General features: G+C 36.8%; 1 protein-coding gene across 2 annotated transcripts; it reads right to left on the reverse strand.

Annotated features, from left to right (window-relative positions):
• Positions 1-3982: 3982 nt before the first annotated feature.
• LOC116718263 (NLR family CARD domain-containing protein 3-like) lies at positions 3983-20686 on the reverse strand. Of its 2 annotated transcripts, XM_032560033.1 has the most exons (13): positions 20577-20686; positions 20378-20473; positions 19028-19135; positions 18638-18763; positions 17240-17347; positions 16850-16975; positions 15964-16045; positions 13719-13932; positions 11777-13556; positions 11521-11694; positions 7039-7212; positions 6867-6913; positions 3983-5802 (listed from the first exon to the last, which is right to left on the reverse strand). In XM_032560033.1, exons 2-13 carry the CDS (start codon positions 20464-20466, stop codon positions 5234-5236), a joined length of 3597 nt encoding a protein of 1198 aa, XP_032415924.1. In that variant the 5' UTR covers positions 20467-20473; positions 20577-20686; the 3' UTR covers positions 3983-5233. The 2 variants fall into 2 exon arrangements, with proteins under 2 accessions (XP_032415924.1, XP_032415925.1); XM_032560034.1 differs by lacking the exons at positions 16850-16975; positions 17240-17347.
• Positions 20687-21763: the final 1077 nt, after the last annotated feature.

The following is a 21763-nucleotide window of genomic DNA, read 5'->3' on the forward strand; positions in this document are numbered from 1 at the left end:
TCATGTTTAGCTTACAGAAAAATGCCAACCCGTGAAATACACAAAAGCAAACTGAACAATCAGATTTAGGCTTTGTGCCCCACCTCACCCGTCACAGACTGTACAGCTGTGTGTACAATATCTTTTGACACAAAAGATCTTTTTTTCTCCACAATTTTGCTAATAGTAAAGAGGGTTGGATAATAAAACAATAACTATTCTTTTCTTTTTTTATTCAAAGGAAAATCTCAAGGTACTCAGTACATACAGCTGTACAGCTGCAGGCGTTACTGCAACAATCCAGACTCTCAGTCACTTGTGGGCAATTTAGAATCACAGAAAATCTCCAAAAGGGAATCAAACTTAAAACTCTGTGAACTAAGAACTTCTGATCACATAATGGCAATTATTAACCATAGCTGTCCTTACTGATAACTATTGTGAGTAGTCCCTAACATTAATATGATCAGGCAGTGTGTAATCATATATACATATATATGATACATATGATGTAATATATGTATTATTGTTGTAAAGGCTGAGCCAAGAAAATGTATGTCTGTATCAAACAAGTAGCCCTTCGTGTTACTCTGGACCCGTGAAGTAGCTCCCAGTCTCAAAAAGGTTGGTGACCCCTGGTGTAGTGTGTATGATAAATATAACCTGAAACCATATTATGTTATTAAACTAACAACTTAAGGCCTAAGAGATCCCTGTCTCAGTACTTTCCTTGTTTTAAAGTGAAGTTTGACATGTGAATAGATTCACTTCACCTTATTATCACCTGCTCAAACAAAAATCTGAATGGCAAATGTATCAGAATCATTACTATGTTTTAGTATTGACCCTGTGTATTAATCATTGAAAGGGCATTAAGCTTTACCTTGCAGTGCCCCATTCGACCCACCAGAGGACAGAACTTCCCTCTTTATCAGAGAAGCTGGATTTCCTTCCATCACATTTCCAGCTCATCATAAAACAGCAGAGTTTAACCAAAATATCCTCTTTCTATTTCAAAATAATTTTTAGTGTTTCATTTTCTAACAGACTACAACAGAAAAAGGTACAGTGTTTGTCTTTTTTAAATGGTTTGCAGTTATTTTTGTGCTTTTTTTCAGCTCCCTCTGTGTTTATTAATGTTTTACTTTGTCGTCTCCATCAGCTGTTCAGTTTTCCCTTCATTAGACTCACCCAGTTTCTGTCATTAATCTCACATTTTCTGTTTTTTCTTGCTTACTGCTGGTTTCTTTCAATGTTTCCTTGTCTTGTTCTCCTCCTGCCATGACTGTGAATTTGTGTTTTCCTCTCATTAAATCTTTCATCGCTCCCACAGACCTGCTACAGCCTCACCAAGCAACAAAAAGTTGATCGAATAAATTCTGTCTACCATGTAAAATAATAAAAAATACATAAATAAAGCAGGAAAGTACACAAATACAGATATGGATGTTTTAACTTTAACAAGACAATTTACTTAAGCAATTTAATTACAATAAAATATGTGAGATTATATTTCAACATCTTACACAAATCCAATTTATTTTTAAGATTTTTTTATAACTGAATTGTGCAACTAGAAAATCTTTTCCAAACCTAACAAATGATTAATTTCTTTTGTTCTGAAAAATCAGTCTTAACTCATTTTTGTTCACAATAGTAATTAGAGCAACAAGAAAGGTGGGATTTTGCTTAAAGACATTAAAAATGTCTCGCCTCAAAGTGTCGCTTCAATTAAAGATCGTCATATTTAAGGGAATAATAGAAATGCCAAATAAGTCAGAAAACTTAAACGTAATTTATATATGCAGCAAAACTCAATTTTAAAATGTTTTCATTGTTTAAAATACTACAAGGTGACACAGAAACAATCAACCTCAACATGAATGTATTTGAAGTTTACTGTCTTTGTTTTAGAGCTGTATATTGTTGTGAAAATTATTTTGTAGCGTTACTGGTCAGATAAGGCTGACTGGGTTTCATCTTAAAGCAGTGAGTGAAAACTAAAAGAAAATGTAATTTGACTAGACATAAGAACAGATTTATTGGAGATAAAATAGTTTTATTTTTTTATTAATGCAGTGTGAATATATCTAGATGAGTCTAAGTTTTTCCAGAGGTTTTAAAATTCTTACCAGAGATTTCTCTTTTTCAACTTTAAAGAGGTTAGTTCTTTAAATATACAACATTTCTACCTCAAGTATTCTGTCCTTACTATTATCTTCAATATATTACCAAGAAAAAAACAACTCAGACTTCATCAAGTTTCTTTAACTCGATGAATCTTTTTAAATCATTTCAAGCCATCAGCTTGTATTTGATGTTAATGAATGTTGTCTACAATATATCCCAAATGTTGTTGCTATGAGTCTTTTGTTTCTTTTACACTGCAAGTGTATCTGGATCTCTCTTAAGTATTTATATCTTCATTTTCCTCTAACTCATTTGAGAAAAACGTAGATGAGACCTTCCCCCTTCCAGTCTGGATTCCCTCATGGCGCCCCCTTGTGGATGTTCACAACAGAAAAGTGAGGACAAAATTAAACACAATTTATTTCACCCAGAAAATGTTGCACAGCTGATGAATTTATTCACACTAAACATGTGACATTGAACTACAGTCGATTATAACTGCATTAACTTTGAAGGAATTAATTTAACAGGAATTATGGGCAACATAATAGATAATTTTTTCATTTGATTCTACTGACTTTATTCTATTATACCTGAACTGGTGACTTGTAAAAACATTGCAGAGATTGATGATGATGTTTAAATGTTATAATTTTAATATGTGTATACACCATTACCTTAAGTTAAATCTTAAGTTCTTCTTTTAAAGTTAAAAAAATGCAGGTTGTTCTTTGTGATGAATAATGAGATTCTTGTTTAAAATATAAATGTTTGAACAATGTTAAAATTTTTCTGTTGTAGTCTTTTAGAAAATGAAACACTAAAAATTATTTTGAAATAGAAAGAGGATATTTTGGTTAAACTCTGCTGTTTTATGATGAGCTGAAAATGTGATGGAAGGAAATCCAGCTTCTCTGATAAAGAGGGAAGTTCTGTCCTCTGGTGGGTCGAATGGGGCACTGCAAGGTAAAGCTTAATGCCCTTTGAATGATTAATACACAGGGTCATTATTAAAACATAGAACATTAATCAATCATTCAATCATTCAATCAATCAATCAAATTTTATTTGTATAGCACATTTCAGCAGCAAGACATTTCAAAGTGCTTTACATCATATCAAACAGAAACACAATGCAACATAGAATCAACAATCAAAACACGACATTAAGTCAAGTTCTATCAATAAATTTGTAATTGATTACATTTCAAATACAATTCTAAACAGGTGGGTTTTTAGTTGAGTTTGCATCCATAAAGGTTTACCTGTTACACTCCTACTGTGTTATATGGAACAAAATACCTGTTGCTATTTTTATTCCCACTCACGCTCACAATCACACAGTTTAAAATGATGTAGATGCATTTTAATGGGCTTCTGGCACAAGGCTCCGTACACCTCTTTCACTGAATTTTGCTCTGGGACTCCACCGTCCCTCACGGATTTTTGTGCAATTCTATGGTACCTGTTAGTGTCTAGAATTTACAGAGTTTGTGTTATGTGCTCTATCTTCCTGGTTTTTTTGTCACCTGGTGACATCATAATGTAGAGCTGTGTGTCATCTGCACAGTTATGGTAGCTAATATTATTTCCTGTTATACCCTGAGCTAGTGGGAGCATATAAATATTGAATAAGAGGGTTCCTAGGATTGAACCTTGGGGTACAACACATGTGACCTCTGACCTCTTTGATGAGAAGTTTCCAATTGAAACAAAGAAATCCCTGTTCTTTATGTAAGATTCAAACCAGTTAAGCACTGGACCGGAGAGTCCGACCCAACTCTCCAATTAATGATTCTGATACATTTGGAATTCAGATTTTTGTTTGAGCAGGTTATAATAAGGTGAAGTGAATAAAGTACTGAGACAGGAATCTCTTAGAGCTTAAGTTGTTAGTTTAATAACATGACATGGCATCAGACTATATTTATCATACACATTACACATTCCAACACATTAGTGGACATTTACAAAGAAAGTCATAATAGTTAGCATATAAACACTTTAGAATTGCTAATAAAATTACAGCAGATAATAATCTGATCAAATAAAAACCAAATCAAAGTGTCAGAAAAACTTCAGATACATAGAAAACTGTATTAACATTAAATAACAATTAAACAAAATCACCCACAGAATGTTTGTTTTGTTCATTAAAATTTTAAATCTTGGCATTTAATAGAAAAAATAGACATTTTTAAATAAATACAACAAAATTAGGTTCCTTTCTGCAAGAATCTAGAAACTGCTTCACAATGTAGGCGAGTTGAGAATCCAAGTCTATGTTTCCTTTAGAAAAGCAAAGGAAAAATTATTGCTAAGAATTAAAGACACATTTTTATAAATCTTTTAGTTTATTTTGTCTGCAAAAAGTTGCAGATAATAAACCCAGAGGACAAGTTAGCTTAATTTAATAAACTAACTCGACAGCGCTGTTGTTAGTGAATCCTTCAGTTTTTCCTTTAACTTGAAAAGTTTGTTTAAAATTATTTGTTTTTTAAACATTATCATCTTCATAACCTGAAGGTTTGCTGTCATAAACAGCCAGTTTAGCTTTTGAAGATTTAACTTCTGATAAGTTCATAGTTGTTGTCGTTCTTGATATTGAGACTTTCATTCACACACAAACATGGTTAAATATAATCAATGTTGTTTATTAAAGTAAATTTTAATGTTAAGGCTTAAATAGTTCATTAAGAGCAATAAATGAAATCAAAACAAATAAAAACAATAGTTCTATCAGGATGGATTAGAGCAGAGGAGAGGCTGGTGATGGTGCTTCTAGAAACCTGATAAACCTTCTTGGTCTGAAGCTTTGATGTTCTCCAGATGTGCAGGGTTTTCTCTGGGTAATTCAAGTTAAGCAGGTTTGAGTTTCTAGATTATGTGTATATATGTGTGTGCGTGTGTGTGTGTGTGTGTGTGTGTGTGTGTATTTTTGTTTGATATGTTCTCTGATTATTATCTTTGCAAATGGACCATTTACATATTGAGAGTTCACATCTGAACTATAATCTTGTTGTATTAGATAAATACATACATGAATAGATTATCTGTCCACCTGACTTTTGATTGCTGCTTAGTTCACTTTGTAAAACATTTTTCTCCAAAGGATCAGGCCTCATTATTCAACTTGAATCAGGGAAACTGAAGAGGATTCATCCTCAAGCTCCTGGGTTTGTTCAAACCCAAATGCAGCATAGAGTGGTTCAGTGAATGTTTTCTCAAACGTATGAAGGTGAATCTTTTTTATGGAGGAAACTATGCCAGGAAGTGAGTAAAAGGACACAGTGCCTGCAGACCAGTCCAAATACACTCCCAGCCTGTTGGAGTTGGTCTTTTCGAGCGGTTTTATTTCTGTCGGTGTGTTGTTGTGCCAGGCAGTGAAACTCTGAGGACTGCATGAAAGAGTCCAGGACTGATCGTTCCCACCAATGCAGCACTCATCATCCTCCCCCTTCCTCCTGATTCCTTTGTATGACAGTCCTATTCTGACTGTCCCTCTCCATTGGACCTCCCAGTAGCAGCGACCAGTCAGACCATCAGTGCACAGCACCTGCTTCCAGGTGTCAAACCTGTCTGGATGGTCGGGGTACGGCTGCTCCTCTTTCACAGCCTTCACATGTTTGTTGTCCAGTAACAGCACCAGATTTCTGTTTGCTGTGTTGGGATCCAGTAACTGCTCAAGGAAGACTGATGAACGACAAAAGACTGGAGTCAATACAGATTTTTCATTTCATAAATCCATATTTGTCTCATTATTTCATTTTGGCTTTATATAGAAGAGTTTGTATTGTCTACCTTAATTACTTATTTAGAGGTTCAAAGATAATGCTTTGTAATCATATTAATCTCTTTTTTCTCAAATGTCTTAGCCAATAACTTCAGGTTCTCTGTGTGCTTTCTCCATGGAGGGCAGAATTGATAGACATTTTAAAAGACTCTTTTCTTACCAGAGTCATTGAACACTTGGCAAGATTTCTGCCCTGATCTATGCTGCACCAAGTCGTTCCAAAATCATACATCAAGCCAGCAATTCTCTGGACATGACAGTTTTTCAAAATCAAGCCAGTAGGACAGAATGAAAGGACCTTTGATGTGGAGCTCAGCAAGTTTGATGAACATATTTCTACATAAAATGAATTTCAGAAAACTTGTTTAACACAAATTTAGCAAAGTAGCGGCATCTGGATTCAGTTTTATTGTCAATGTCACTGTTGGAAAGGCAGTTAATTAGAGCACTGAGAGATATTTAGTTTGCATTGAATGTCTCATTTACTGTGTTAAGGTGTCAAGAGACTTCTGGTGGCCAACATTGGTAAGTGCGCTGTTTAGTTAAAACAGGTTAAGCAAGATAAGCAGCTCTAATTGTGTGCCAACATTGACAACACGTAAGTTTTACATAATAAGAGCTGCATAGACAATTGTGTGTTTTGTCACTGTAGATACGCCACGTTTAGCTCAGGTTTGATATTATTGGTTGGTTGTTCTGTAATATATGAGGTTGTTTATGGCAGGAGCTACATGCTAATGCTAACCACACTGTGGTAATGTTTGCTGTGTAATCTCTGCTAACCATAGAAGTTATGAGCACCTGATTGTTCAACAAAACATAAAGACTAATTAGGCTGTCTTTATAACCTTTTTGGAGGTTTCTCTTAATGTCACTGAATCAATACAATTTGAATTGCTGGAAATAAACTGAACTGAAATGGAATGGAATATAGAAAGTAGGACACTAGAAAGGTTTTACTTACACCTTTGGGGTGATGGATTCAGGCGGTGTTTTCCACAATGATCTGCCCTGTATAAGAAAGAGGAAATTTAAAGATGTTGAACATATTCTGTGAATATGAAGAGTTGAACAGGTACACATAGTAATCTTTCTGTGCTGAAATTATTCATCTGGATGAAAATAATTAAATGTACTTTAGAGTTTTCAGTTTCCAGTTTGGATCCTGCAGCCCAGCGGAAAAAGCATTGAGCCCTGATTCTCCTGGATGGTTGAAGCTCAGGTCAAGCTCTCTCAGATAAGAAGGGTTGGAGGTCAGAGCTGAAGCCAGATAATCACAGCCTTTCTCTGTGACCAGACAGCCTGACAAGCTGTAAATATTCATCAAGACATATTGTTACATCAACAACTTATGAATAAATGTAAAAGTCCAAGTTATAAAAACCATACACTAAAAGAATTTGCCTTAACACATGTTTTTCTTCAGGATGTTCATATGTTGGTACCAGGATACCTTAGGTCGCAGTTTGATGATTGACTTTATTGTCTTTTTTATCTGATTTGTGTCCGAATGTCCTGAACATTTGGGTGAAGTGGTCAACTGACCACTACTTGGTGGTGAGTTGACTAAAATGGTGGGGAAAGATACCAGTCAGACCTGGCAAACCCAAATGTATTGTGAGGGTTTGCTGGTAAACATCTGGCAGAGTTTCCTGTTGGATTGTACGACAGCTCCAACCTCAGGCACAGCTTTGAACCCATCCTGGAGGAGGCAGGGACAGAGTCAGAGTGGGCAGTTCTGTGCCTCCATTGTCAAGGCGGATAACTGGAGCTGTTTTTGTCCTGGCCGTGGATCACTGGACCAGCTCTACACCCTCAGCAGGGTCCTGGAGGGTGCATTTAAGTTTGCCCAACCACGATGGGTTTTGTGGACTTGGAGAAGGTGTTCATCTGTGTTTCTTCAGGAGTCCTTTGATGGTGTACTCTAGGAGTATAAAATATCCGGCTCTTTGATAGGGGCTGGTAGGCTGCTATGTGAGCAATCCCAGAGCTAAGTCTGCATTGTCAGCAGTAAGTCAGGCTCATTTACAGTGAGTTGGACGCCGCCAAGGTTGCCTTTATGAACAGAATTTCTTGGCGGAGCCAAGGTGTTTAGGGAGTTTGTTTTGGTGGCCTCAGGACGACGTCTCCGTATTTTGCAGATCATGTAGTCGTATTGGCTTGAGGGCTGTTGTAAATAGTTATTTTAGTAATTGAGTAATCTATTGATTATTCTGACAATTAATCGAGTAGTCAAATAAAAAATATATACAAAATTATATTGGTAATACTGCCAGGACAGCAGTGCTAATATTGTCCCAAATTTTCATATTTGTGCATCCCTAACAATTACTTTTCTGTAGTTTAAAAAGTTAACTAGTAACAGTAATAGCTTGCATATTAAGTTAATCTGGCCAAAATTATACAAAAATCTGAAATTATATTCAGTTTATTAATAAAGCAGCAGGCTCACAAAGACACATAGAAAATTATGTTAATGAATTCATATTAATTCAATTTAATAGATGAACTCTCACTTTGTCCAGCCATTTATAGCTTTTGTGTACATGTACGCAAAGGGATTTGGCACCTTCGTCACACACAGAAAAACACATCAGCTATGTCCAGGTGTGCTCCGCCATTCCTTTGTCGCGACCAAGATGATAATGTAATTATTCTCCGATTTGTCTGTAAATCTCTGCTAAGCAATCAACTACAGCAGCCTGCTGTGTTCCATCTATATCTGCTTGAGTCTCCTCTGCACCTGTATGCATACACCCACCTTCTTTGGGTCGAGTCTTTGGGTCTTTGGGTTTGGGAACAGCTTCTGTCCCAAGTGGAGGAGTTTAAGTATCTTTGGATCTTGTTCACAAATGAGGAAAAAGATGGAATGGGAGATGAACAAGTGGACTAGTACTGCACTTGTAGAAATGCGCACTCTGTGCCAGTCTCTTGTGGTATAGAGAGAGCTGAGCCAAAAGGCTCAGCTCTCAGTTTATTGGTCGATCTATGTTCCTACCCTCAAGCTACCAAAGCTTCTGACCATAGACCATGTGGTCAAAATAAGTTTCCTCCATTGGGTGTTTTTTTTTTTTTCTGAAGAGTTTTTGCGGCACTAGTGGCTCGTATTTTTTGTGACAGTAGGCAGACAGGAAAGAGGGCGGGGAGACATGCGGCAAAGGTTGTCGGGACTGGGAGTCGAACCCTGTCAAGAAAACTGGCATAGGGTGTGAGATCTTTCCGGGTGCATGCAGAAAAGGTGCATAGAGGCCTGAGAGAAAATAAGTAATCTTGTAGTTTGATTAAAAGTTAATTAAGTTGAATATGAATGAATAGTAAAATGACTACAAATAATCACATAATAACCTTCTGAAATGTATTTTCTAAAATGTGATCTGTAATGATTTCTGTAATGATTTAACTGTGGAAAGATTATGGTTGATGATTCATGGTTGATGAATTATAATAAGTGAGAGATGTGATTAATTATTAACTGAGGATCAAACTTGTGATAATTTGAAGTCAATGTTCAAATGGGTTTAATACAGGTTGAATGTGTTTAATGATTATAACAGATGGGAAAGTGAGTTATAGAAAGAAGAGGAACTTATGGGTGAGGTCCTGATAACAGGAAATGTCGCAAGCAGTTCTGAACAGATGGCCAGGGCGCACAGGATGGGTGGTACGGTGAGGTTGGCTAAGAGCAACAGGGTTGGGGAAGAACAGGACTTTCCACACTAGTCAGCAGACAGGAGGGGCCAGCGGGGCTTTGCAGCAGATGTTCAGGAAGTCACGTAGACCGAACACTCTACATACACACATATAGTAGAGAAGTGTATAAAAATGGGCTGAAATGAGGAACCAACTGTTCCTAGTCCGGCGGCGTTGAAGGAGAGACAACACGAAGGAGCAGATTGAGCTACGGACCGCACTTCAGAACCACGGGGGAGCTCGGACTTCACACCGCTAAGAAAGGACTGGATCCCACCGCCTCAGCTCTGGTTCTTTATTCGATCGACGGTCTCGTCTCAACCCAACAATTTCAAACTCTGCAACAAGACTTGGAGGAAGGACAAAGATCCCTAAGGGGCAAGGAACTGGGTTTTGCAAAAGGATTCGGACCCGTTCTGCTTTGTTTCCTTTCTAAGGAGGATTTTTTCCACAAGGCAAAGGCCTCGACCAAGGATGCTAGAAACTCCTGTTGTCAAAAGATCCACCATCGTCTGGGTATGAGTTGAATCTGCTTCCCAAAATTCCATCTTAGAACGTGCGACATAAGATAGGGAAAGGAGACAGGGTGGTATGATTGTACATGTAAATTTTATTACACTGTTTTTGAATTATATACAATTGATTATTGATTTGTATGTCGCATATCCCTGCTTAAGCGTGCTTAATAAATTCATACTATAAAATTCTAATGAGGTTGGTGGACATTGGAATTAATCGAGTCATTTGACTATTTTTTAGTTCTTTTAATTAAGGTAAAACTAATGCACATGATTCCAGGAAGAAGGAGGCTTCATAATTTCCTTTGGTGAGTGTAAATAATGACCCTGGGACTTACATCCAAGTCACTAAATCTAATCTAGCCGGTTCCAAGAGCGAGTTATATGATAGGAAGCGAGCTACCGTTAACAGAAGTGGTTATTGGAATTATGCAGCTGCGAGGGCTACTCAGCTGATTGTTTCTTAACTGTAAAGGGTCGTAGCTTCTGGATTGGAGGTAGTTAGAGCTAGACGAATCGCTTTCGTCACCAGTTTGAACAGATTATCTCTCATAGATCTCCTTTAGGGTAATACCCAGGTCTTAGAGATTTTCCGGACCTGTTAGACAGAGAACTGGTCAGTAGTCAGCCCAGGAGAGTTGTGAGGAAAGGGCGGGGCTGGCTATTGCGCAATAACAGACAACCCGCGACATCTGCGTCGAGGACTAAGGCCTCCAAACGTGGGGCGCGCTAACCCCCTGTGCCACCACAGCACCCCCCCCCTCCATTGGGTGTTTGGGTCTATCTTAGAGATAGAGTGGTCAGATGTTCATCTGGGAGGGGCTCAGATCAGAGTCACTGCTTCTCTACATTGAGAGGAGCCAGTTGAGACGGGCATCTGGTTTGGACCCCTACCTGGTGAGGGGTTCTGGGCATGTCCCATGGAGAAGAGACCCAGTGGAAGACCCAGGACTCACTGGAGGGACTATGTTTCTCGCCTGACCTGGGAACGCATTTGGATTCCCCCAAAAGAGCTGATCCAATTGGCAGGGGAGAGGGAAGTCTATGCCCCTCGCTTAGGCTGCTTCAGCCATGACCCAATCCGATAAGCATAAGATGATGGCCGGACGGATGGACGGAGGACGGACGGATGGATGGATATGCACTGACTGATGGCACTTTTTAAATTTCGTTGTTCTTGTGACAATGACAATAAAGATTTATCTTATCTTATCTTATCTTATCTTATCTTATCTGGATGGACGGACGGACGGACGGACGGATGGATGGACAATAGGCAAACTGGCCTTTCTTCGTCTTAGGAAATGGCCAGCTCTCAGTTGTTTCAGTGATATTACATTTTCTTATTAAAAATACAAAGAATGGAACAATAATGTTATTGTATATTTCCTCAATCTTCCAAATACTCACCTGAGAACCTTCAGTCTACACTTTGGACTCCTGAGTCCAAAAGAAAGCAAATCTACTCCTTCATCATGCAGGTCATTGTCACTCAGGTCCAACTCACTGAGGCAAGAGTTCTCAGCGGTTAACACTGGCACCAGATGTATACTGCTTCTCTGCGACAGGTTACATCTACACAGCCTGAAAGATAAGTTCCAAATAATTACTTATTTTCTTTTTCTCTTAAATAGTCAAATTTTCTTGAACTTTGTGTGATACATACAGAGACTTTTTTGATGCTTTCACCACTGGTGCTAGCCACACAAGGGCCTCCTTTGATTTAGAAAACTTCCTGAAGTCAAAAACATCAAGCACTTTTTGTGAAGACAACAAGACAAAAATCAGTGCTGACCACTGAGAAGAGGTGAGCTCTTTTTCAAGGACTTCTCCACTCAGGTACAGCCATATCTCCTCCTCTAGAGAGTGGTCATTCAGTTCATTCAGCCAGTGAAACATCCGGATGCTTTTCTCAACTGAAGGACAATCCCTGATATTTTTTTTGATGTGTTGGACAAGCGTTTTTTGAACCTGTGGAGCGTTTTTGGTCTTTTGCAACAAGCCTTGTAGGAGGTCTTGGTTAGTTTTCAGTGAAAGCCCCAAGAGAAAGCGGGTAAACATGTCCAAGTATCCATCTGGACTCTCCAAAGCCTTGTCCACTGCACTCTGGTAAAACTGTTTAAATTTCGATTCAGGTTGCAAAGCACTGCGACTTCTTCTCATCAGATTGTCCCCAGTCTTCATGAACACCAAGAAGACATAAAGTGCAGCCAGAAACTCTTGAATGCTCCGATGGACAAAACAAAACAGCCTTTTCCGGTTCAGTACGCTTTCTTCCTTGAAAGTCTCTGTAAACACTCCTGGGTAAGTCGAAGCAGTGTTTATGTCAATGCCATACTCTTTTAGGTCCTCTTCATAAAAGAGCAGGTTTCTTTTTTCCAGCTGCTCAAAGGCTAGTTTTCCAATTGCAAGAAAGATTTTCTCATTCTCTGGATTCCAGATGGCATCAGTTGTCAACACTTTTTTGTGATATTTTTCATTGTCCTGACTGACCTGTACAACCAAGAAATGGATATACAACTCAGTCAGGGTTTTGGGCATCTCAGTTTTCTCATTTTCTTTCAGGACCTGATCCAGAACTGTAGCAGTGATCCAACAGAAAACAGGAATGTGACACATTGTATGGAGGCTTCTTGATGTCTCAATATGAGATATGATCTTATTGGTGTGTTCCTTGTCTTGGAATCTCTTTCTGAAATATTCTTTCTTCCGCTGGTCTGTGAAACCTCTGATTTCTTTCTCACTGTCAACATACTGAATAGGGATCTGATGGACTGCTGCGGGTCGTGTGGTTATCCAGAGACGAGCTGAGGGAAGCAGCTTCCCTCTGATGAGGTTTACGAGTATCGTGTGGACTGAGGAGGGTTCTGTAACATCTATCAGAACCGGAGTGTGGTGGAAGTCCAGAGGAGGTTGAAGTTCATCCAGACCATCAAAAATAAACACAATCTGGAACTCTTCAAAGCTACAGATTCCTGCTTTTCTTATTTCAGGAAAGAACTGATGAATGAGTCCCACTAAGGTGATGGTTTGAGATTTCAGCAAGGTGAGCTCTCGGAAAGTGAATGGGAAGATAAACTGTATATTGCGGTTGGTTTTACCTTCAGTCCAGTCCAAAGTGTACTTCTGTGTCAAGAGTGTTTTCCCAATGCCAGCGGCACCTTTGGTCACCAGCGTTCTGATTTGCTCATCTCTTCCAGGTTTAAAAATGTCCTCACAGCTGATGGTTGTTTCTGGATCATCTGGTTTCAAGGATGCTGCTTCAGTTTGTTGAACCTCATGTTCATTGTCGACCTCTCCTGTCTCTTGCTCTGTGACATTAAGCTCAGTGTAGATCTGATTCACAGGTGTCAGTTTTCCTCTCCATGAATTACCTTCAAAGAAGTACTGACACTTTTTGGCCAGGTTGGACTTTAATTTCACCTGGCAAATAGCAGCTTGAGTTTCTGAAACAACAGAAAACATACGAGCTTGTTGTGAATACTAAGTAACTACACAAAATGAAAACCATCTATTCTAAGCTCGGGATTACTTTATTGATCCAGCGGTGAAAGCCAAATCACCATCATGATACATTAATAAACAATAAGAATGTGATAATTTCTCACTATTTTGTAAAGAATCAGCCAGCTGCTTCTCATTCCTTCTCTTCAGGAAGTTCAGTGTGATTTTCAGGAATGAATCTCTGTTGTCACTCCTTTGCTCTTCATTCCCAGCTGTTTCATCATCCACTTTAGGGCAACTTGAGCCCTCTGGGCTCAGCATGTTCTTCATCTTCTGCAGTTCAGTTCTTACAAAACTGATAATGTCATCCTCAAGCACCTGGAAAAGCACAAAAATCCTGTGACACCCTGTTTTCAATAAAAACTTTGATAATGTTTATAGGAACACCTGGGCACCACCTTGCAGAAATGAACAAAGCATGAAACCATAACAGCTACTGGCGTCTACATGCTATGGAAGATGGTGCGGGTGGTGTGACAACTTCAGCAAACACCCAGCCCTGGTCTATTTAAACATGGCTGCTCCTCATACTTGGTGCTTTTCTTTCTCCATAGAAGGCGGCCTGGGTATCATTTTTCATCTTAGTTTTCTAATGTTTATTTTCTGAAGCCATACTATACTCCTATTGTTGTCACATTTCATGCAAAATACATCTTTTAAATAAAGAACATTATAAGATGTTCAAAACTGTGTGTGTTGGCTGCTTGAGGTCTGAGGAGGATGAATCCTTCATGCTATGATCTCAGCATCTCTAGACGGGTCATAAAACTTGTTTTTTCTCTCCACAGTAGCTATGCCTGGTCTGGCATTCTGCTTGGCTGTGACACCATCCTGGACAGAGTCATTGGCTAAGATAATACTGCCAACAACTGAACATTTTCCATTTCTGGCTGTTCATTTTTTACTTTTCATTAAGATAGAAAGGACTCCTTCATCGGTTCTTCTGTTTGTTTTCTTTTGTGTGGATCTGCTCTGTCTTCCCGAAGAACTAATCGGTCGTGACAAATGACCATTGTACTGAACCAGGTTCTGGTTACCAGGGTCTGGTTCTGCAGGAGATCTCTTCCTGTTAAAAGAGTTTTTCCTCCCCAGTATTTTTCCTCTCCAATGTTGCTACATGCATGCTCAGAATGAATGATTGATGTAAAGTGGATGACACAACTCAATCAATTGTCTACTGTTGCCGAATGCTCGTCCAGGAGCAGTGAATGCTGCAAGTCAATGACTCGATGCAATGTTCTGGGTTTCCTTAGAAGGCTTTTTAAACTAATTTGAATAATGAAACATGCACTGTTTCATAGCTAGGATTAATTGTAATGTATGTATGATTTAACTGAAGTGACATTTGTTGTGAATTGGCGCTACATAATAAACTTAATTTAAATGAATTTAACTTAATTGGGTTTGTTTGTGTTACACAAAATGTACACATTTATGTTGCATCCACACCAATTGCAAATAATTTGATGATTCTCCAACGTTATGTGGGTTAATTCTTTATTTTGGCTCAACTGAAGTTAATTTAAGTTAAAAAAAAACACTAATTGACTATAGGAATCAGTTTGTCGTCTACTTTTTAAGTATTCTTGAGCAGGGCTGTGACACTGTGAGCATTTGATATTAAATAATTAATATTATTTAATATTAATATTATTTAATATGATATTAATATTAAATAGATATTTAAATATTCTCTTTTTAAAATATTTTTTGGCCCTGGTGATTTTTGTCTACTGATAGCTTTACAGGAAGAAGGGCAGAGAAAGATGGACAAGACATGCAGTAAATGGCCAGAGGGCTGGGAATTGAACCCAGATGCACATGATGCACCCGCTTTACTGCTGAGCCACCTGGTACCTGGCTTCATATAAAGTGAACACATACAGAGTGAGAAGCTTTTTACTGAGTCAATTGAAATGTTTTATTTCATGACCAAAGACTGACTGAACTCTGTTTTCTACTTTTCACCTGTTTTCTTTGGTTATTGACTGATTATGACCAACAGCTCATTATCAGTTAAGCACCTCCCTTTCCTACACTGTCGTTGTTGTTATTGTATTGACTGAAACTAAAATTAGGTCATCTACAAGCTGCGTCTGCCAGTAAACCCCAACAATGTGAACAAACAGGTTTTAAGTCTTTAAAAGCTTGGGACTTTCCTGATGTGAACCAACTCTTTAAGGATTATTTCCTTTAATTGAAATATAAAAAGTTAGACCAGTTGAGAAAGTTTATTTTGCTGCTCTGTAGACCATCCACAGTTTGTCCTGAACTCAACTGAATCTAAGCTAAAAGAAAACCAAAGACAAAATGTGTGTAAGTTCTGAAGAAATAAAGCTGGACTTATACCATGAAAACAGAATCCAGGTGTTCTTTAGGGTCTCTAAAAGCCTCTGATCTCTGGTTAGAGAAAGTCGATAGTCGAGCCAACCTGAGAGAAATGAAGAAAGGCCACAGCAGATTACAGTCAAACTTTATTTCACTGCAATCGCATTCACTGTGATACAGCTTAGTGTTACCAAGGCAGTTATCTATTTGTTTTGAAGCCCTTTTCAGCTAAAATCAGTTTCCATGCATTAAACTAATATGAAAATCTTTGCTGTTGATTAAAATATTTGTTTTGCTCATTTTCATTTTACTTGTTTAAAAACAGATATAAGAACATTAGTTTAACTAATAATGATTTGGTAAGATTGTAAACATTTTTATTACAGTCCCTAATTATTCACCTACTTCAAAATGTCCCTTATTTCTCTTTGTTACCTGCTACAAGAGGTCAGTGCAGTGCAGGCTGTCTTCAGCTCAAATAAAATGTGACTTTATGTTCAACAATGAAGAAATTTACAGTTTTAAAGATCTTGATTCTTAAAACAAGGTGAACAGAGAGAGGACCTCTATGAAGCAGAACTATGAAGTATATCTAAAAAAGCTTAAACTATTGAATCTTCTCATTGTTTTGGTTCATCTATGAATAGTTTTTATAAAAAGCTGCCAGTCTGGTTTTCATTTGTTATATTTTATTTATTCTCAGAAACTACTCTGACATTCCTTTTTTTAGCTAATTCTGATTCAAGAGCAGCCATGACATTTCATATTTGTTGCCATGGCATCTTCATGTTGTACTTTCAGTCCTTATTATACACAACATAAACATTCATTAAAGTTTTTGTTTATGTAATGAATTTGTGTTATAATCCCAGTTTAAAAGGCATTAATATTTGTGATAAAGTCTTACATTTCAAGAAGAGAGGGGCGTCGTCTCTTGGGTTCAGTTGATTCATCTTTAGATTGCTCAGTACTCCCAGCAAACATGGACACACAAGTTGGTTGAGGTGGTTCTGGTGTCTCCAGATCCATTTGGCTTCAAAACAATATTAAGATTTATTAGTTATATTTAAAAGTTAAAGGTAGTTCAAATCTATGTCACACATAAATTTGAAATGCATTATTTTAACTGCTGGTAAAAGTCCACAGCTGCTACATTTTCCTCACAAAGGTTGACTTTGATAAATCTGGTTTCTGCAAAAACATTTGGTGTCAACATAACATAAAATTTAAATATTCAAAAATAGTTTCAATTAATACTTGTTCCACAACTTAAATATCCTCTAATAAATTGTCTCACTTTTTATTTCCAGCGGGTTCTCTTTCCTTGAATTGAATTGGTTCGTCTTTACTTTGCATGAACACACGGTTTTCCTGGGAAGATCCTGGTCCGTCCTGCTTCATTTGGCTTAAAACAGAGTCCACATCAAATTTAGCTTTTAAAATTTTTTGCTTTCATGTAAAATATGTTTTTAATCAATTATTTCAGAGTATTCTTTGGTAAATTCTTAGATTTTGTTATAAGAGGAGATCAGATGATTTTGGTCTCTTCTGATCCCTTTGAATTCAACTCAATATTAAGATTTATTAATAACTAAAGGCAGTTCAAATTTATTTCACAAATCAATTCAAAATTCATCGTTTTAACTGCTGGTCAAAGTTCATAGTAACAACATGGTCCTCACACAGGTTGATTTAGATAAAGAGCCAACCTGAGAGAAATGAAGAAAGGCCACAGCAGATTACAGTCAAACTTTATTCCACTGCAATCGCATTCACTGTGATACAGCTTAGTGTTACCAAGGCAGTTATCTATTTGTTTTGAAGCCTTTTTCAGCCATTAAAAAAAAACTGTTAATTGACATTGGAATCAGCCTGTCTTCTCTTTCTATCAGACCTCTCAAGAAGGTATGTAACAGTGTAAGCATTTCATGTATTTTTCTTTTTTAAATAATTTTTCAATTTCCATGCTGTAAAATAATATGAAAATGAGAATCTTTGCTGTTGATTAAAGTATAATTTTTTTGCTCATTTCCACATTGTTTTTTTTAAAAAACTGATATTTTTAAAAAGAAAAAGAAAATAGTTTTTTTTTTTTCAAAATTCAAAATTAAGAGTAACATTAGTTTAACTAATAATAATTTGGTAAGATTGTAAATATTTTTATTACAGTGCCTAATTAATTATTCACCTACTTCAAAATGTCCCTTATTTCTCTTTGTTACCTGCTACAAGAGGTCACTGCAGTGCAGGTTGTCTTCAGCTCAAATAAAATGTGACTTTATATTCAACAATGAGGAAATTTACCATTTTAAAGATCTTGATTCTTAAAACAAGGTGAACAGAGAGAGGACCTCTATGAAGCAGAACTATAAAGTATATCTAAAAAAGCTTAAACTATTGAATCTTCTCATTGTTTTGGTTCATCTATGAATAGTTTTTATAAAAAGCTGCCAGTCTGGTTTTCATTTGTTATATTTTTATTTCTTCTCAGAAACTACTCTGACATTCCTTTTTTTAGCTAATTCTGATTCAAGAGCAGCCATGACATTTCATATTTGTTGCCATGGCATCTTCATGTTGTACTTTCAGTCCTTATTATACACAACATAAACATTCATTAAAGTTTTTGTTTATGTAATGAATTTGTGTTATAATCCCAATTTAAAAGGCATTAATATTTGTGATAAAGTCTTACATTTCAAGAAGAGAGGGGCGTCGTCTCTTGGGTTCAGTTGATTCATCTTTAGATTGCTCAGTACTCCCAGCAAACATGGACACACAAGTTGGTTGAGGTGGTTCTGGTGTCTCCAGATCCATTTGGCTTCAAAACAATATTAAGATTTATTAGTTATATTTAAAAGTTAAAGGTAGTTCAAATCTATGTCACACATAAATTTGAAATTCATTATTTTAACTGCTGGTAAAAGTCCACAGCTGCTACATTTTCCTCACAAAGGTTGACTTTGATAAATCTGGTTTCTGCAAAAACATTTGGTGTCAACATAACATAAAATTTAAATATTCAAAAATAGTTTCAATTAATACTTGTTCCACAACTTAAAAATCCCCTAATAAATTGTCTCACTTTTTATTTCCAGCGGGTTCTCTTTCCTTGAATTCAATTGGTGCGTCTTTACTTCGCATGGACACACGGTTTTCCTGGGAAGATCCTGGTCCGTCCTGCTTCATTTGGCTTAAAACAAATTATACATCAAAGTTAGGTTTAAATTTTTTTTTTAATTTAAAATATGTTTTTAATAAGTTATTTCAGAATATTTCTTGATAAAGTCTTAGATTTTATTATTAAATAAGAGGTGATCAAGTGATTCTGGTTCTGCTGATCCATTTGGATTCAACCCAAATTGTCCATAGCAACTACACAGTCCTCTACACATACAGTATTTGACATTGATAAATCTGGTTTCTGCAATGCGTCAACACAACACCAACACTGAATATTCACAAAACTCGTTCCACATTTAAAATGTCAAGTAACTGAGTACCACTTAATAAAGTTCTCCTACAATCTCACATTTTACTTTCTGTGGATTGTCTGTCCTTGAAGGATATTGATTCATCTTTAGACCGGTCACTTCTCATAGAAACACAGCTTGGTTGGGAGAGTCTGGTCTTTTCTGCTTCATTTGGCTTCAAGGCAAACATGTACATCAAAGTTAGCTTTTAAAGTTTTTGTTTATGTATGTTGTGCCATCCTGGTGCAGGAGCTTGTCTTTTATTAGCAGGGAAGGGAGTGAATGGAATGTGAGAGAGGGAAAGCAAAGGTGGGGAGGGCTATTGTGATAACAAGAAAGGGAAAACAGAAAATAAATTCTACATACAGACAGTTTTACAACTAAGGAGTATCTCAGGAAGGTCTCCTGAAGGAGATTAAAACCTCACCTGCAAAAACATGCTCGAGGTTAAAGGAAAGGTTTGTTATGTCTTACACACAGTTTATCAAGTTCCTTTTCTCTAGGTGAGAACACAAAACCTTTAAATGAAAAACAACCTAGTAATATAAACTACTAATGTAAGAGTGATAACAAAATATAATAATCCCAACAATTGTTTGGTAAATTCTTCGATTTTATTATCAGATAAGAGGTTATCAAGAGGTCTCTGCTAGGCAATTTGGCATCAATATTGTATAACACTGGCCACATGTAAGGTTTTAGTTTGATTAAAACAACTCAATATACTTTAGAATAATTCAAATGAAAGTTAACAAGGCTTACATTTGACTTTCAGATAAAACACTGTTGAAATAAATTGGTTCAGTTTTAGACTTCAGTCATCATGGACACATAGGATAAACCAGGTTACTGGTTTTTCCTGTTCCATTTGGCTTCAGAACAAAATGAACAGATAAAAATAACACTAGAGCAGAACTTTGAGCTGAAGCGCCATCAGTAAAAGACTAAATTCATATTCTTACCTGTAATCTGTAGCCTGCTTGTTCATTTGTGCAGACAAAGTAGGTTTAGATGAAAAGCTGTTTTCCTCGGTTTCCTCATTTGACCACATTGTAGGCCTTTAGGAATATCAGATGGGATGGTTTGTCATAGTAAAGAAAAGAACAATTTGCAAAGTAAAACAACTAAATACATACAGTTTATGCATTTTGGGATTCTTACCTTCCTAGGCTTAATCCAAATCAGAACTATGAAACAGTGTATAAAACACACTAATCTTTTCCAGAACAGTGAGTGTGTCTGATTTGTTGTCACTCTGGTTAAACCAGTCAGTCACAAGGATTTATTCTTGTTTGTGTCTGATGGAAACAATGTCACCTCACTGTGAATACTGCCACTTACTGGACTGGAGTATAACCATTTATCAGTTAATAATAGCGTTGATCACCGGTTGTTCCTGTTTTCTTCTTTAACTTGCTAACCAAATTCTTCATCTGAGGTTGACATATGGAGTGTTCTTATAGTGCCAATGATCCAAAACACCTGTTAAAATTGATGTTAACTGTGAACATTTTGGAATTGATCAAACAAACTAACATTAAAATAGAAGAATAGAATACAAATATTCTTTACAGCACCACAGAGGGCAGATTCTCTGCAACAACAGCAAAGTAACAGGCAATTTTTTGTATTTTTTTTAATTTCCTTTATTTAACCTGGTAAACCCCATTGAGATCTAGATCTCGTTTTCACGAGGGACCAGGGCAGAAGTCTGCAATACAGTGAGTGTGTCTGAAAAAAAACATTGTATGCAATCAAAGCAAGTATCCATCTATCCATTTCCTGTACACCATTGACCCCAGTATGACATTTAGTATTACAATATTACATCAAACCAACAACAACAAAAAAACAATTTAATACAGACATATGGGCTTAATGGAAAGTATGCTAAATATCAATCAAATTATTACCAGACCTAAGTCCGTGGTTATATTGGTTGAAAACAACACATTAAATAAACCATAATGAAAGTTTAAAATCATAATATAAATAGAATATATAATCTTAAGCACATTTAAGAGGAATTAGTTCATACAAAAAATTAAACCAGTGCTTCCCTTAACTGAATGAGTAACAGGAACTACTAACAGCACGAAGTGTGGATGCTAAAAATGGGTTAGCATAACTAATCGTTCTATAAAAGTCAACATTAACTTTCTTAACAGTGCTTAAAATGTGAAAACATCTGCGGCTACAAACATTTGACTAGAACTGATCCCTCTGGGCATTTGTGGAAGATTCTCATTGCATCATTGTATGCAACATGCAGCTTCTGCACTCTACATTGTTTGCAAGATGACCACAGTTGGCCAGTATAAGCGGTGTGCAATAAGTTTCAAAAAGTT

The sequence above is a fragment of the Xiphophorus hellerii genome, chromosome 4 (genome assembly GCF_003331165.1).
Source record: "Xiphophorus hellerii strain 12219 chromosome 4, Xiphophorus_hellerii-4.1, whole genome shotgun sequence".
Taxonomy (NCBI): domain Eukaryota; kingdom Metazoa; phylum Chordata; class Actinopteri; order Cyprinodontiformes; family Poeciliidae; genus Xiphophorus; species Xiphophorus hellerii.

Coding starts and splice junctions, on each gene's coding strand:
- LOC116718263 (XM_032560033.1), bottom strand. CDS start 20,466: ATGTGGTCAAATGAGGAAACCGAGGAAAACAGCTTTTCATCTAAACCT. Junction 17,348..18,637: donor CGCCCCTCTCTTCTTGAAAT/GTAAGACTTTAT, acceptor CTCTGTTTTAAG/CCAAATGAAGCAGGACGGAC. Junction 16,046..16,849: donor CGCCCCTCTCTTCTTGAAAT/GTAAGACTTTAT, acceptor CATTTCTCTCAG/GTTGGCTCGACTATCGACTT.